Here is a 14,910-nt window from a genome sequence, read left to right on the forward strand (position 1 = left end):
ACCATATACAAAAATATAAATTAGAGTAGATGGGCACAGATAAACAAATGTTTTTATTGTACTATATCCAACAATAGGCCTATTTCCCCACGTAGGAGAAGGAACTCGGAAGGCTTAATCCACCACGCTGCTCCAATGCGCGTTGGTGGATATATTCCCTACTATGAGTAACGATCGCTATTAGGTGTACATGATAACGACCGGGACCGACGGCTTAACGTGCTCTCCAAGGCACAGTGGGGAGACCCACAAGGACTGCACAAACACCCAGACCACGGCAAACACCTGTATGGCCAATAAAAATGTTTGTCATGTGCGGGGATCGAACCCGCAACCGTCAGCGCAACAGGTACCCATGGCACCGTTGCGCCAACGCGGAAGGAACGGAAAGGAGATATTCCAATGGTGGTACCATGATAAGGAAAGCAGGATCTGATGATGGGATCCCAGAGAAATCGAGGGGAACCTTCGAAAATCGTAGTGGCGACTAGTGCGTTTGTTACTTTTTTTTCGTCTACTTACTTTGTATTTGTATATCGTCGATGTAATTGAAGTCGGTTTTTTTTTTCGTTTGCTAGCAAACGCAATTATTTAAACACGAATCACTTATAAAGTACTAAGTACCTAGTTATTGTCGTTTCTTTACATAATATTTAATTTTCATATAACTAAAACCAATGAATTCTATCATGTTATTATTGTTTAAATGAAAGCGTTAGTGAATGGTATTGGTAATAATGTGTTTAATATAAATGTTATCCTAAAAATAGATTTAAAATATATAATTCAATATCTTTGAATTAATTAGCATTGTAATTGTTGATTGTAAATTAACTTCACTAAAGGGAAAGAGAATGTTTCGCGTTTATTAGCACTGCGACTATTTAATCGTAAATTAAAAATAAGGTGTACAATATTTTCATTATAGATGTCGTTGTGTTACAAAATAGGTCTGATGATATCTGATACAACGAGTCAGTAAAGAGCATAGGACATTGATTTTCCAAATAGGTTTGATTTAATTTCGGTACACTGTGTTTGTTCAGGTGTATCAATTATTGCGTTTGTCAAATTTTATTTGCCGTAGGATAATTTGATATTGTTCTATCGCCCCTATCTCGTAGTTTTTTTATCGTTACGAATAAGTATTAGGCACAATGCGTCTTATATTTTTAGCTATACCTTTTATCGTCTACTAAACCCTTAACAATATTATAAAATTTGATATTTTTAGTCTTGACTTAGTTATTAACCTAACTTCTATAAGCGTAGTATTATACTATACATATATAGTCAGCACCTAACCTTTTAACGCTAAATTATTTTGAATTTAATTGAATAATTTGGATTTCTTCTTTTAAATCGATAAGATATTTTACAATATTCGTTGTTATCACAGCGTGGCATGTGGTGGCAATGCTGGTAACTTACCACCCGCCGATCACGACGACGACCTGACGAGCTTAAGTTGGTTACAAGACAGAAATTTACTTAGAGGTATGTAATACACCCGACGACACAACTTATGTTGGTTACCTTTTTTCATTAATTTCAGACCTTTATGTAATTCCATATAGACAGACATAAAGGAGTCATCCATAATTAATTTATGTTACAAGAAACAACGCGAAAAGTAATTTTTGAAATTTACTTTAATATGGCGTTACATATCTTTTCTTTATTTTATGTGAAATTTTCAATATTTAATATATTACGTCACGAAACTTATGACTTCAAAAATGTCACATTGATAATTTAAATTGGACGTAATTTGCCTTTTACGTTAAATTATTTGAGTTTAAATTATCCCAACCCAACATAACATTTTAAATGTATTTTTGTTGCATATTTATTACTAAAAATTAAAACCGCATGTGTTGTATTACGTTCATATGAAATAATTTCTTATAATTTGATACCAGACATGAAAGATTTAATCTCTAAAAGTCTGAACTAATCTTTCTAGAACGCTATTTGAAGTTGAACTATTTCGCTTGGCTTTGTGCGATTACTTCTTTAACGGCGCAGGTCGCAGAAAGAGTGCTGTGAGGCAATTTAGTTTTATAGCATCGATTTATTAGCTTTGAGAATAGCGTTCTTAAGAAAAATATCTTAACCCTTAAGTAAATAATTTTATTTATTTTTTCTTTATTTACTGTAGAATAGTAAAATCACTTATCAACTGACTTGTAAATGAATATTATAACTTTACATGTTTTCAAAATAACGACAAAATAGTATAAACGAACTGCTGAAAAACTGATGAACCACTTTTTTCGATTCCACCTACGATAATCTTTGAAAGTTAACTCGCTTGTGATTAGCTATGACTTGAGACTTTTATTTTGTTCCCAATCCTCAGTAGAAGCATCTGAAAAATTCTGTACAAAACAATAATAAATTTGGATATAACCAACGACTACTAAATATTACTTTTATACTTCTTATACTTAAGTTTATTATTTATATTTCAGGTATAAATCTTACAAAGGGCGACATGGAAGACACGAAAATGATTAGTAGTCAAGTGATTGTAAAGGTTAGTTATTGATTACACAAACAAACACAATTACAAAACTGTAAATAAAAAGCTTTTTAAATATACGTTTATAGAAATATTTGAAACATATTTAATTTTTTCGTTAAATATGCCGTTTTATCTTGCAATAGATAACGGTTTTATTCACGATTTTGTTCACTGCTCTTCCCATGAGTCTCAGCGTGACTTTGCTCATTACTTGTAACCTTCCACGATAAACAGTTAGTGCTAAATAATTTTTTATATCAATCCAGCAGAAAGAAAAAAAAAAACATTAGGTACTAGTATTTAAGAATTTACACGTAGTATTATTTTTATGAATACAGTTACAAATAATCATCGAAATACTCGTATATAAAAACGACTTGTACCACTACTTCATTCACGATATTACATTTATAGTTACAATCTATCTAATCGGTCTATTTGTGTTAAGAAAATAGTAAGTCGTCATCCAGCCTGAAGTAATACATACCGACTAAACTAAGTAACAGCGATAAGTCACAATTTTCTTAACGCGAATAGACTAGTTTCAATTCAATTCATTCAGTGGTTTTAGCGTGATCCGCGTCTAAGATACAGACAGGTAGAAAGACGAACGAACAAAAATGGAAAATAATGTAGCTTTTTTAGATCGAGTATTGATTAAAGAACGCCGACCGCTAATTTTTAAAATATCTTTATTATATATAGAATTTGAACAGTATATTATCATACTTAGGTATATAATTATATTTATTACAAGTGTATGAGAGGTCGTGACCTATATAATACTGAAAATAATAATGTTGTCCACCTATTTGAATATACACATATTTTATTATAATATATTGAAACATACATCAAACAATTTTTATTTTTGGGCTTGAAGTATTGCAATGTATGTTCATTGTATACGATTGAACAAAAAAAGCGATTTTATATTTTAAAAATTTCCTGTGGCAACTTTTTTTTTTTACTTAGTATAGTAATAAAGAAAACTGTAGACAACGAACTATAATAAAAAATATATTCATAATTAATTATGATTTATACAAACTGCGCCTAGCGGTTACACCCGCTTTATTTAGTACTAGGTGTTGCCCGCGACTTCGTCCGCGTCAATTTCTGTTATTATGATCGCAATTAGAAGTTATTAAAATAATACATTTTAAAGTACTTCTGCGTAAATGATATTTTTAGTTTTATTTTCTTGTGGCAGAAGAACATACTGATTTTCTCCGCAACCCGATCTTGACAATGCGACATAGGTATAGTTTGCCGTGTGAAAAGCAGTCTTGACGTAAATCGATTCCTACACATTTAAATGTTTGCCCCTGTGATTTATTAATTGTTACGGCAAAAGACAACTTAATGGGAAATTAAATTCTTTTAAAATTATAAGATAAATCATTTGGAATAATTGGGATGCGAGGTATAAGCACTGTTTGACCAACTGTTGTATCGGTCAAAACTATTGCTATGATCACGTTGTTGCGCAAAAATTTGACTTGAAGTCGGGTCCCGTTACATAAATTTTGTGGTTTGAGATTTCTAAGTAAAATTATTGGGGCACCTATTTTGACCTTGAGGGAATGTGGGGGAAGGCCACTAGGGTTCAAAGAATTAAGAAACTCCTGTGGGTAATGGACCGCATCTTCTTGATCCATTACATTATCGATAGATGTGTAGGTAACTATATCTCCTGCCTCCCCCTCGCCCGCCGGCCAGCGCAGCGTCTTGTCTTGCGCATCATGCGCGCGTGTTAATATTGTTCGCGTGTTGATTTCAAAATTCTATTACTATATCTTCTAAGATGTTAATTGAAATTAAGTGATGTCAAGGACAATTTTGTTTAAAATTAAATACTCTTAATCAACAATACATTAATTGGATAACTGAGGTAGGGCACAGCAACTGAGGTAGTGCACAGCAGGAATTTCCTGCTCAAAATATGGAGCAGCCCGACTGGGGTAGTACCTCGACCTTACAGAAGATCACAGCAAAATAATACTGTTTTCAAGCAGTATTGTGTTCCTGTTGGAGAGTAAGGTGACCAGAGCTCCTGGGGGGATTGGGGATTGGGTCGGCAACGCGCTTGCGATGCTTCTGGTGTTGCAGGTGTCTATAAGCTACGGTAATCGCTTACCATCAGGTGAGTCGTACGCTTGTTTGCCGACCTAGTGACATAAAAAAAAAATAAGAATTAATAATATGTTGATAAAATTCTTTGGAAAATAATTGGCATTAATGCAATAATTTCGACCAAATTTGATTACCATAAAAATGTTATAGTGAGTCAATCTTAAAAGATACTGTCGCGGACTTTTTTTTAGATCATTTAAAGAGGAATAATTCTTTCATAAATATTTTTTGGGTAACTTGAACCGTTCACGCAGCGCACGCCACTGATGCCTTTAAATATAAATAATTTTCCCCGTTTTTGCAACATTTTCCACTGAGTCTTCGCTCCTATTGGTCGAAGCGTGATGTTATATAGCGCGTTGAAACAAACAAACAAACTCTTCAGCTTTATAATATTAGTTTAGATTAAATACTTGTGATGAATAACGTATTTATTTAGAGAAGGATTAATATCATGTTTATGAAAACACCTTCGCAAATAATGCAATACAATTAACAAACAAACTATTTACAATATACAAATTTGGTTAGTATAAAAAAGGTTATAGTGAGCCAACCTTTAAAGATATGCAGTCGCGGACTTTTTTTTTAGAACTTTTACAGGGGAACAATTATGTCGTACATGATTTTTGCGAAACTTTAGCTGTTTCCTCAGCGCACGCAGCGGAAGCTCTCATAATTATGTTTGCTCGCAAACGAAAAAAAACCGACTTCAATTACATCGACGAGTAACAACGTAGATCGACGAAAAAATAGTCAAGTAACTACGCGTTATAAAAGATTACTCAAAAAGTAGTTATCAGATCTCAATAAAATTTATATGTGACCACATGACAAACATCAGCTTTCGATTAAATTAAAAATTATTAAAATCGGTACACCCAGCAAAAAGTTATTGCGGATTTTCAAGAAGTTCCCTCGATTTCTCTGGGATCCTATTATCAGATCCTGGTTTCCTTATCATGGTACTAAACTCTCTTCTTTCCAACAAAAAAAGAATTATCAAAATCGGTACATCCAGTAGAAAGTTATGCGATATAATACAACGTAGGTCTACGAAAAAAGCGTCAAGTAAAAACGCATTATTAGATATAACACGAAAAGTAGTTGTTACATCTCAAATAAATTTAAATGGGACCAATCGACACACACCACCTTTCGATTAAAAAAAAATTGTCGAAATCGGTCCATACGGTCAAAAGTTCTGAAGTAACATACATAACAAAAAAAAAGAATACTGTCGAATTGAGAACCTCCTCCTTTTTTGGAAGTCGGTTAAAAATGAAAAAAGAATCCCGATTTAGAAACGTTCTTCATTGGTGCTCCGCTCCTATTGGGCTTAGCGTGATGATATATAGCCTATAACCTTCGTTGGTAAATGAGCTATCTAACACTAAAAGAAGTCTTCAAATCGGACCAGTAGTTTCTGAGATTAGCGCATTCAAACAAACAAACAAACTCTTCAGCTTTATAATATTAGTATAAATTCCGTAGTAATATCGGCATAAAAAGAAGCTTATCTGTTATACTGGATATATTCAGCTATCTAATAATAATAATAATCGTTATGTAAATAAACTCACATACATACATCGATATACAGACAACCTAAAGACTACTTAGACAAAAAATCAAAATTACAAGATTACTCCATTGAACTATAACCGTGTAATTGTTACAAATAATTAAATTGGAAACAATTTACATACTATGCAACTAAAATAAAACAAATAATTTACAAAAAAAGAAATAATAATAAGTAAATACCAACATAAAAACAACAATATTAATTAAAAAAAAAAATGTATAAACAAAATAAAAAAAGAAAGAAAAAAGATATCGGCAATCTGCATAGTGATGCATTTATGGGATTACTGAAAAGGATGACGCTCGGCATTTTGTTGGAGAATCAAGATCCTTCAACACCGATTTTTAGCGTCATCCGTAAAGAGATAGGCGGAAAGCAGTTATTATATAAAAAAACTTAGATTTTATATTATAAGTACGATTAAATAATTACAATGAAATGTCAAAATAGCCTATTAATAACGGTAACTACAGCGTGTTAATATCTGAGACAGTCGAAGGTTTGTTAAATCGATATTACACACCACAGTTATATAAAGACACGTGACGGCGTAAGACAAGGAAAGCCGATTGAAGTATCATTAATTAAATTAAAAAACGAAAATTGTTTTCCTTATATCCTACACATTGTAGTTTAAGTAACGATGTATTATATTTGTTGCGCTTACTTGTTGATATATTACCTGACTATTTAAATTTTTAAGCTTCTGCACACATATGTAGTACAACTTAAAACTTTTTATATACACATAGATAGATCATACTTAGTGTATATTTTTATGTTCTATTTTTTTGAATAATCTTAAATAGTAAACAAATATGGCGTACTTCCGACTACAGACAATAGAGTAATATTGTAAGTATAGTAAAGTGACAGAAAGAGCAAATGAATGAACAATATAAATAAGCCATAGACGAATATAAAATTCATTTTATGTTCAAATATTTAACGCTAACATATTGCTAAAATTATTTTAAAACTTAATAATATATTGAATATTTTTGCTAAGAATTAGTAGAGGTACAGAATTACGAAAAGAAAAAAAATATTAATCGAGCATAAAAAGCAACAAATTTATATTTCGTTTATATGAAATGGTCGGTACAAAGACGTCAAAAATAAAATTTACTACAAAATAGGGCCGCCTGTGTCTAGAAAAAAAGTCGATCCTATTAATATTATTGTCACATTATTTGTATTTACAATGAATAAAAAACCTTGCGCTGGCGGCACACTCTCTATCATCTAAAAAAGGACTAATAACATTGTACTCCACGAAGCTCTCATTGGGTAATCCTAAGTCTCATCCTAAAGTCTCAAAATTTTTTCCTGTGAACTACAGTAAACTTTTATGCCATTGCTATGTGGATAACTTTAATATTATATTTGATAGCGGTAAAAATGTTCAGCGTGAAATTGATATTCAGAAATATTCATAATATAAAACCTTTACAATTAACACTTTACCATAAAAGATAGACATTTGCAATATTTGTAAGCATTTTTTTGCGCTCAACATTAAACCAAAACAAAAAGGAAAACAATTAATAACAAAAAAACAAATTAATAACAAATCGCTTTACGGTAACATTATTTAACAAATAATAATTCGTGAAAATTTAAAATATAGTTAAAGAGCATGCCCTATTTTATCGCTCATGCTGTTCATTCACTTATACTCATTCACCTCTAAAAATATTATGACCACATCCCTATTTGCCTTTTAAAAAAAAATATTGAAATGTCATATTCAAAAATATTAGTTATCTGTACTCTCGGAATTCGTATTTTAGTAGTTTTTATGTGTTTAAAATGATAAATTGATATTTGTTTTTAGTGAAATAAATAGTAAATGGAGTTTTACAAATGTCCGTAAGCTAATGTGTTGTGAAAGTGAGTGATAAATGCGGAAAAAAACGTGAATTGCGATTGACAGGGATTTGTTTACAAAATAAGACTGTTCCAAAAAAACGAAATATAAATAATATGTGTTATTAAATGTGAATGTGTAGTTATAAACTAATAAATGTGAATGTGTATCTTAGCTATCGTTAGATCACGTACCTTCACACATTATGTTTTTTCCTCGTTTATCTAATGTTATTTTCTGTACAGATGCACCAAAAAGGTCATTTGTTTACCTTGACTCCAAAATATGTCTAATAAATAAAAATTACAAACATTAGTATGATTTGATTAAATCATCAAAACAGATACAAACAAAAATGGTAGTAGGTAAGACTAATATACAAAATGTTGTCAACAGACAGAATCAAAGACGCCACCGCCGACAAATCGTATCCCTTCCCCTCCCCGTACCCCTTGCAAGGCGCCTCCCTCCCCCCCAGCTGTAAACACCCATACGAAACCCCCCTATTCTTTCTCCTGTCTCATCTTCATGGCTATTGAAGCGGCGCCGGCACGTGCGCTCCCAGTAAAGGAGATCTATGCCTGGATCATCCGACACTTTCCATACTTCAAACACGCACCACAGGGGTGGAAGAACAGCGTCCGGCATAACTTGTCCCTAAACAAATGCTTCCACAAGGTAATCTATCGTGCATTATATATTGCAGTTTAAGGTTTTTAGTGTGATTTTGACCATGTTTCTAATATTGTGATTCATTTTGCAGGTTGCAGCAGCTCCAGGTCTGGGTAAAGGTTCACTATGGACAGTCGATCCACAACACCGCTCGACATTGTTGCAGGTAGGAAGGCATTATATATTTTCCTTTACCAAAATCAATAATTATCCGTCATTAATAAAATAAAAACCGAAATCCACCCACACAAAAGTTCTGAGGTTACAGTATTTGCTAGTGGGACCCAAACTAAGCTACAATTAACTAATAAATAATAAGTTAATCTTATTGGCAATAAAAAATCTCTCTCCATAACTCCTGCTCTTTGATCTCTTTCTCCTTGCCGTCAAAGCTATTTATTACATGATGCAAATTTTCTATTTATATATTATAATAAACCAGAAATGGGCTGATTTTTATGAAATTTTGTGTGCGTATCGGGTAGGACTGAGAATCGGCCAACACATATGGCATATATGGCAAAACAACGTTTGCGGGGTCAGATAGTATATATATATGAATTTATTTTTCACACGGCACATGATCTATTAAACTTTCAAACCCCCTAATTTGAAGGAACACAGGAGTCAAACACCTGTATACTTTGCAAAATGAATAAAAAGAAGAGTTTAATGGCATCGTGGTATCTTGTAACCGTGTATATTGTGCTGCGTGGTTACGGCAGTAAGAATATAGCCACTCTCTCTCTTCGCGTGGGTGTCGTAAAAGGCGACTAAGAGATAACACAGTTCCACAACCACCTTGGAACTTAAAAAGCCGACCGATGGTGGGATAACCATCCAACTCCTGGTTTTGAAATACACAGGCCGAAGACGGGCAGCAGCGTCTTCGGGGCGACAAAACCAGCCCTGCGGTTACCAACCCGCTTGTCCAGCATGGTGACTATGGGCAAAACGCATGAGTTCCTGCCATTTTTGGCGCGAGCTTATGGAGGCCTGTGTCCACCAGAGGACTGTATTAGGCTGAAGTGAACCGTATTTGAGTAACAAAATTGTGCTAAATAACCCACTGTCAAGGTCAACGTTAAACATCATTATATTTATTTACTTATTTATATAAAATACTCGTATTTTATAATTAACGCATTTGAGAAAAAAATGTTTTTGTTAGATAACCCGCTTTTAATGTCAGTGTTAAATTGCAAAGGTTTAACCATCTAGTACATAATAAATGGCAATTATATAAAATCCTTTATATTGCTTGTTCAGGCATTCGGGAGGCAACCAGTACCGCCTGCGGAAGCAGAGCCAGAAACGGAAAAGAACGCGCCCGATCCTCAACTTTTCCCATATTTAGCTCGACGTTTAGCAGACACGCGCGCGCCCCCCGGCGCCGACGAGTACCTCGCCGCCGCCACCGTGCTGGCCATGAAGTACGGACCCGCTGTGCTCGATCAGGTAACATATTGTCAATTGTGTGATGCTAATGCTCAATGGAACGATGTAGCGTTATTGAGCTCCAATGTTTCCGCCTTAAGGGAACAGGGATTTTCTCATTAGAGGAACATTTGTACGCCCACGTACTACGCGCACTACCAGGAATGCTACAAATAGGAGACTTAGCACTTAACAGTAAGGTGACAAGCTCAGGGCCTCGATCTGCGGGACGCCACTCTGTGTTTGCTAATAGCTTAGCGCCGTTCATTACTGTCAGAGTAAATGTCGCTTGATATATTTAATATCAATTCGCTTCAATCAAGCGTTTGATATATTAAATTCAACCGTCCAATGAGTGCGTAACCGCGGTTATAATTTACAATGGTAAACGACGATTAATGTAGAATCATCGTAACTTGTAAATTTTTTCACTTTATCAATTAATGAATTTGTATGATATACACTTACAATATAAACACTATTACACATTATTAGTATACATTCTTTGAATCTTCATATTGTTTACTTCCTATGTACGATATCGTGTCCTGTGCCCAAAGGTTATCTGGAAGAAATCGTTTTTCAGCGATAAGATCGCCTTTGTACATATTTGTTTTTATATGTTTGTACATATTTTGGTGTACAATAAAGAATATTATTATTATGAATGAACGTTGTCTAAACCCGATTTCACTCGGCAACCTGTCAGATGTATTGCCTTTCATATGTACCGCATCGTTGTCATTGAACACTTGAGCGTGTGCCCGCAGCTGCCGCCCGAGGCGCACCTGGTGATCTCGCGGTGCGCGCGCGACGAGCACTCGTACAGCGGCGGCGAGGAGCGGCGCACGGCCGAGGCGCTGCTCAACCTGGCCGGCGTGTCCGCGCACGCGCCCAGCTAGCGCGCCCGGTGAGTGCCCGTACTGACCACTCGTACAGCGGCGGCGAGGAGCGGCGCACGGCCGAGGCGCTGCTCAACCTGGCCGGCGTGTCCGCGCACGCGCCCAGCTAGCGCGCCCGGTGAGTGCCCGTACTGACCACTCGTACAGCGGCGGCGAGGAGCGGCGCACGGCCGAGGCGCTGCTCAACCTGGCCGGCGTGTCCGCGCACGCGCCCAGCTAGCGCGCCCGGTGAGTGCCCGTACTGACCACTCGTACAGCGGCGGCGAGGAGCGGCGCACGGCCGAGGCGCTGCTCAACCTGGCCGGCGTGTCCGCGCACGCGCCCAGCTAGCGCGCCCGGTGAGTGCCCGTACTGACCACTCGTACAGCGGCGGCGAGGAGCGGCGCACGGCCGAGGCGCTGCTCAACCTGGCCGGCGTGTCCGCGCACGCGCCCAGCTAGCGCGCCCGGTGAGTGCCCGTACTGACCACTCGTACAGCGGCGGCGAGGAGCGGCGCACGGCCGAGGCGCTGCTCAACCTGGCCGGCGTGTCCGCGCACGCGCCCAGCTAGCGCGCCCGGTGAGTGCCCGTACTGACCACTCGTACAGCGGCGGCGAGGAGCGGCGCACGGCCGAGGCGCTGCTCAACCTGGCCGGCGTGTCCGCGCACGCGCCCAGCTAGCGCGCCCGGTGAGTGCCCGTACTGACCACTCGTACAGCGGCGGCGAGGAGCGGCGCACGGCCGAGGCGCTGCTCAACCTGGCCGGCGTGTCCGCGCACGCGCCCAGCTAGCGCGCCCGGTGAGTGCCCGTACTGACCACTCGTACAGCGGCGGCGAGGAGCGGCGCACGGCCGAGGCGCTGCTCAACCTGGCCGGCGTGTCCGCGCACGCGCCCAGCTAGCGCGCCCGGTGAGTGCCCGTACTGACCACTCGTACAGCGGCGGCGAGGAGCGGCGCACGGCCGAGGCGCTGCTCAACCTGGCCGGCGTGTCCGCGCACGCGCCCAGCTAGCGCGCCCGGTGAGTGCCCGTACTGACCACTCGTACAGCGGCGGCGAGGAGCGGCGCACGGCCGAGGCGCTGCTCAACCTGGCCGGCGTGTCCGCGCACGCGCCCAGCTAGCGCGCCCGGTGAGTGCCCGTACTGACCACTCGTACAGCGGCGGCGAGGAGCGGCGCACGGCCGAGGCGCTGCTCAACCTGGCCGGCGTGTCCGCGCACGCGCCCAGCTAGCGCGCCCGGTGAGTGCCCGTACTGACCACTCGTACAGCGGCGGCGAGGAGCGGCGCACGGCCGAGGCGCTGCTCAACCTGGCCGGCGTGTCCGCGCACGCGCCCAGCTAGCGCGCCCGGTGAGTGCCCGTACTGACCACTCGTACAGCGGCGGCGAGGAGCGGCGCACGGCCGAGGCGCTGCTCAACCTGGCGGCTACTATTTAGCTGTGAACTTCTGTAAAGTACTCCGAGAGATTTCCGAGTCGGGCTGATTCAGATTTCGAGCAATATATTTTTTGCTGTGTCCAACCTCAGTAACCTAAAAGGTACTATATCTATATAAATAAAAACGAATCGCGAGTTGTGTTGCTACGCACAATATTCGAAAACAGCTGAATAAATTTTGCTGTTTTTTAATTTCCTAAAACTTTGTAGAAGGTTTTTTGTAGTTGTATTAGAAAAAACCTAACGATTATTTTGAATTTCACGCGTTTGGGTTCGCTAATATAGGTCTAAATTTCATCCGTATCTCTCACTGTAACGTCACATGCTTCCAGAGGACGGTCCATCCGGACACACGCCATCAGCTTAATTGAAAGATTTAGTTATCTCAAAATAAATCGTATTTTGTTCTTTAATGAAATTAAGTAAATTTTTTATTTTAGAATATTTGTATTAATTATTTAATTATATTGTATTAGATAAATGTGCTTTAGTTGAAGGCGATATTATGGTTTTGTATTAAAGAAACTTTACTATTTATATTCAAGATATTAATTTTTTTTAATAAACTATATTATTTTATTGCAGCTAAGCAAGGATGATGGGTGATATCTCAAGTTATATCCAGTAGTCATCGGATGCGCGATTGTGGGGACGGTAACATCAAATGTAAGTCTTCCTAAGGAAAGCTATGCTTCTTAATCTAAAAACTTTAATCTGCCTACAAAATTTTTATTTTGCTATGCCGTATCGTTTTTGTACTATATACATAGAAACTTTGTTTATTTAATTTTAAACACTTTACTTTTATCCAACTACCCTCGAAAAACAATACTTTTCTATATGTATGTCATTATCATTATAAAGACCTTTTAAATAAAGTTCTGTGGTAGCATATAATTGTTTAATTCTGTGTGTACTGCTCAAATGTTTTTATTTGTAAAGCGATAATTCTAAGTTATGTATATATGATATTTCATAGTGTATTTATTCTGTTTACCGTCGGGGCAAAGCCTCGGGAAGTGATCGTTGACATATACGTTCATAGAACAAAAAAAAAGGTTTGATATCTAGTGTTTCTCGGCATATTATATTTGTCTATGATCATTAAGTAGTAGGAATATGCAAATGTTTACCATTCTCTAGTCCAAATAATAAAATTCATAAACAAACTTCAGTGATGTATACACAGATGTCTACTGTTATTTTTAAATTATATAAATTATTTCGTTTAGTAAAGAATATATCACGCTATTGAATAAAATAGATTAAGGCTCACTTGTTAAGTTAAGACCTGACTATTTCCATTCTATTTTTATACTTTAATCTGAATACATCACATCTAGAAAATAACTTGCCTTCATAATACAATTCTAAAAAAATACGTAGTTAAATATTACATTTATAAAATAAATAAATTAATATCTCGATTAAAATTACGTAGAGAATTGATAAATAGATGTGTTAATGGAGGTATTCATATAAAGGAATGGAACTGTTAAATAGTTTTCCTGCATTTAGGTTTTCTTTATAGTCGAGCATACATAATATTACTAAGAATACAATTATTACTATCGCAAGTAAAAGTGTTACAATATCCATGTGATTAACTCGCATAAATAATTAAAGTATGGTATACAATGGTAATGTCAACACGGTAGTATTAAGTTAAAATAATTTATTATCCTTAGTTCGAAGTTGAAAATCTTATTCTAAATTGAGCAATATAGGTAAAGTGTGCGCCTGGACACATGTCTGTGTGTGAGCATTTGTGATCTGAATGCAATCAACTATACAAATATATATACAGGGCTTAATAAAATATATATTTTATATAATTATTTAATTATGTCCTTGATGAGCCATTTGTCAATAATATTTTAAAATGGCTCACTTATAAATTTTCCTTTAACACCAAATAGACCCGAGTCTAATGAAAAAAAAATATGTGACTCGAGAAATATGTCAAAAGTAAACCCTCGTTTCATTTGTTAAATTTGTTTCAGTCAAAAATACTGTAATAATTATTATTTCATTAAAGAAATCCCTACAATTATTTCAGTACAGCATTTTACACAATTTTAAACACAAATAAAAGGACCTTGATATAAGAAAAATATCTATGAATATATATCAGGTAAGATAGAAGAAAATATATTTATTAAAACCAATATTAATTTAACTTCCTATTGAACATTTTATATAACTTAGAATGTGTGTCTGTTTACGTGTGAATTTATTAATATTTAATTGGTAAGAACCAAACTTCTTTGTCTACTTAAAGTGATACAGTTATAAAATAATATATAATATAAAAGTATATGATACATAGATATAGCTATAAGCGAGCTATTTTTTGTGTTCAT

At 37.0% G+C, this 14,910-nt stretch overlaps 1 protein-coding gene across 1 annotated transcript in view; it reads left to right on the forward strand.

Moving 5' to 3' along the window:
* LOC123660838 (forkhead box protein N3-like) overlaps nucleotides 1–13,439 on the forward strand; it is a 34,170-nt gene extending 20,731 nt beyond the window's left edge. Inside the window, exons 3-9 of the mRNA XM_045595869.1 lie at nucleotides 1,400–1,497; nucleotides 2,475–2,539; nucleotides 8,518–8,799; nucleotides 8,885–8,959; nucleotides 10,063–10,251; nucleotides 11,001–11,140; nucleotides 13,133–13,439. Of these exons, the coding sequence (XP_045451825.1) occupies nucleotides 1,400–1,497; nucleotides 2,475–2,539; nucleotides 8,518–8,799; nucleotides 8,885–8,959; nucleotides 10,063–10,251; nucleotides 11,001–11,132 (841 nt within the window). The 3' untranslated portion in view covers nucleotides 11,133–11,140; nucleotides 13,133–13,439. The remainder of the gene's footprint in view (nucleotides 1–1,399; nucleotides 1,498–2,474; nucleotides 2,540–8,517; nucleotides 8,800–8,884; nucleotides 8,960–10,062; nucleotides 10,252–11,000; nucleotides 11,141–13,132) is intronic.
* The last annotated feature ends 1,471 nt before the right edge of the window (nucleotides 13,440–14,910 follow it).

Source organism: Melitaea cinxia, chromosome 16 (assembly GCF_905220565.1).
Source record: "Melitaea cinxia chromosome 16, ilMelCinx1.1, whole genome shotgun sequence".
Classification (NCBI taxonomy): domain Eukaryota; kingdom Metazoa; phylum Arthropoda; class Insecta; order Lepidoptera; family Nymphalidae; genus Melitaea; species Melitaea cinxia.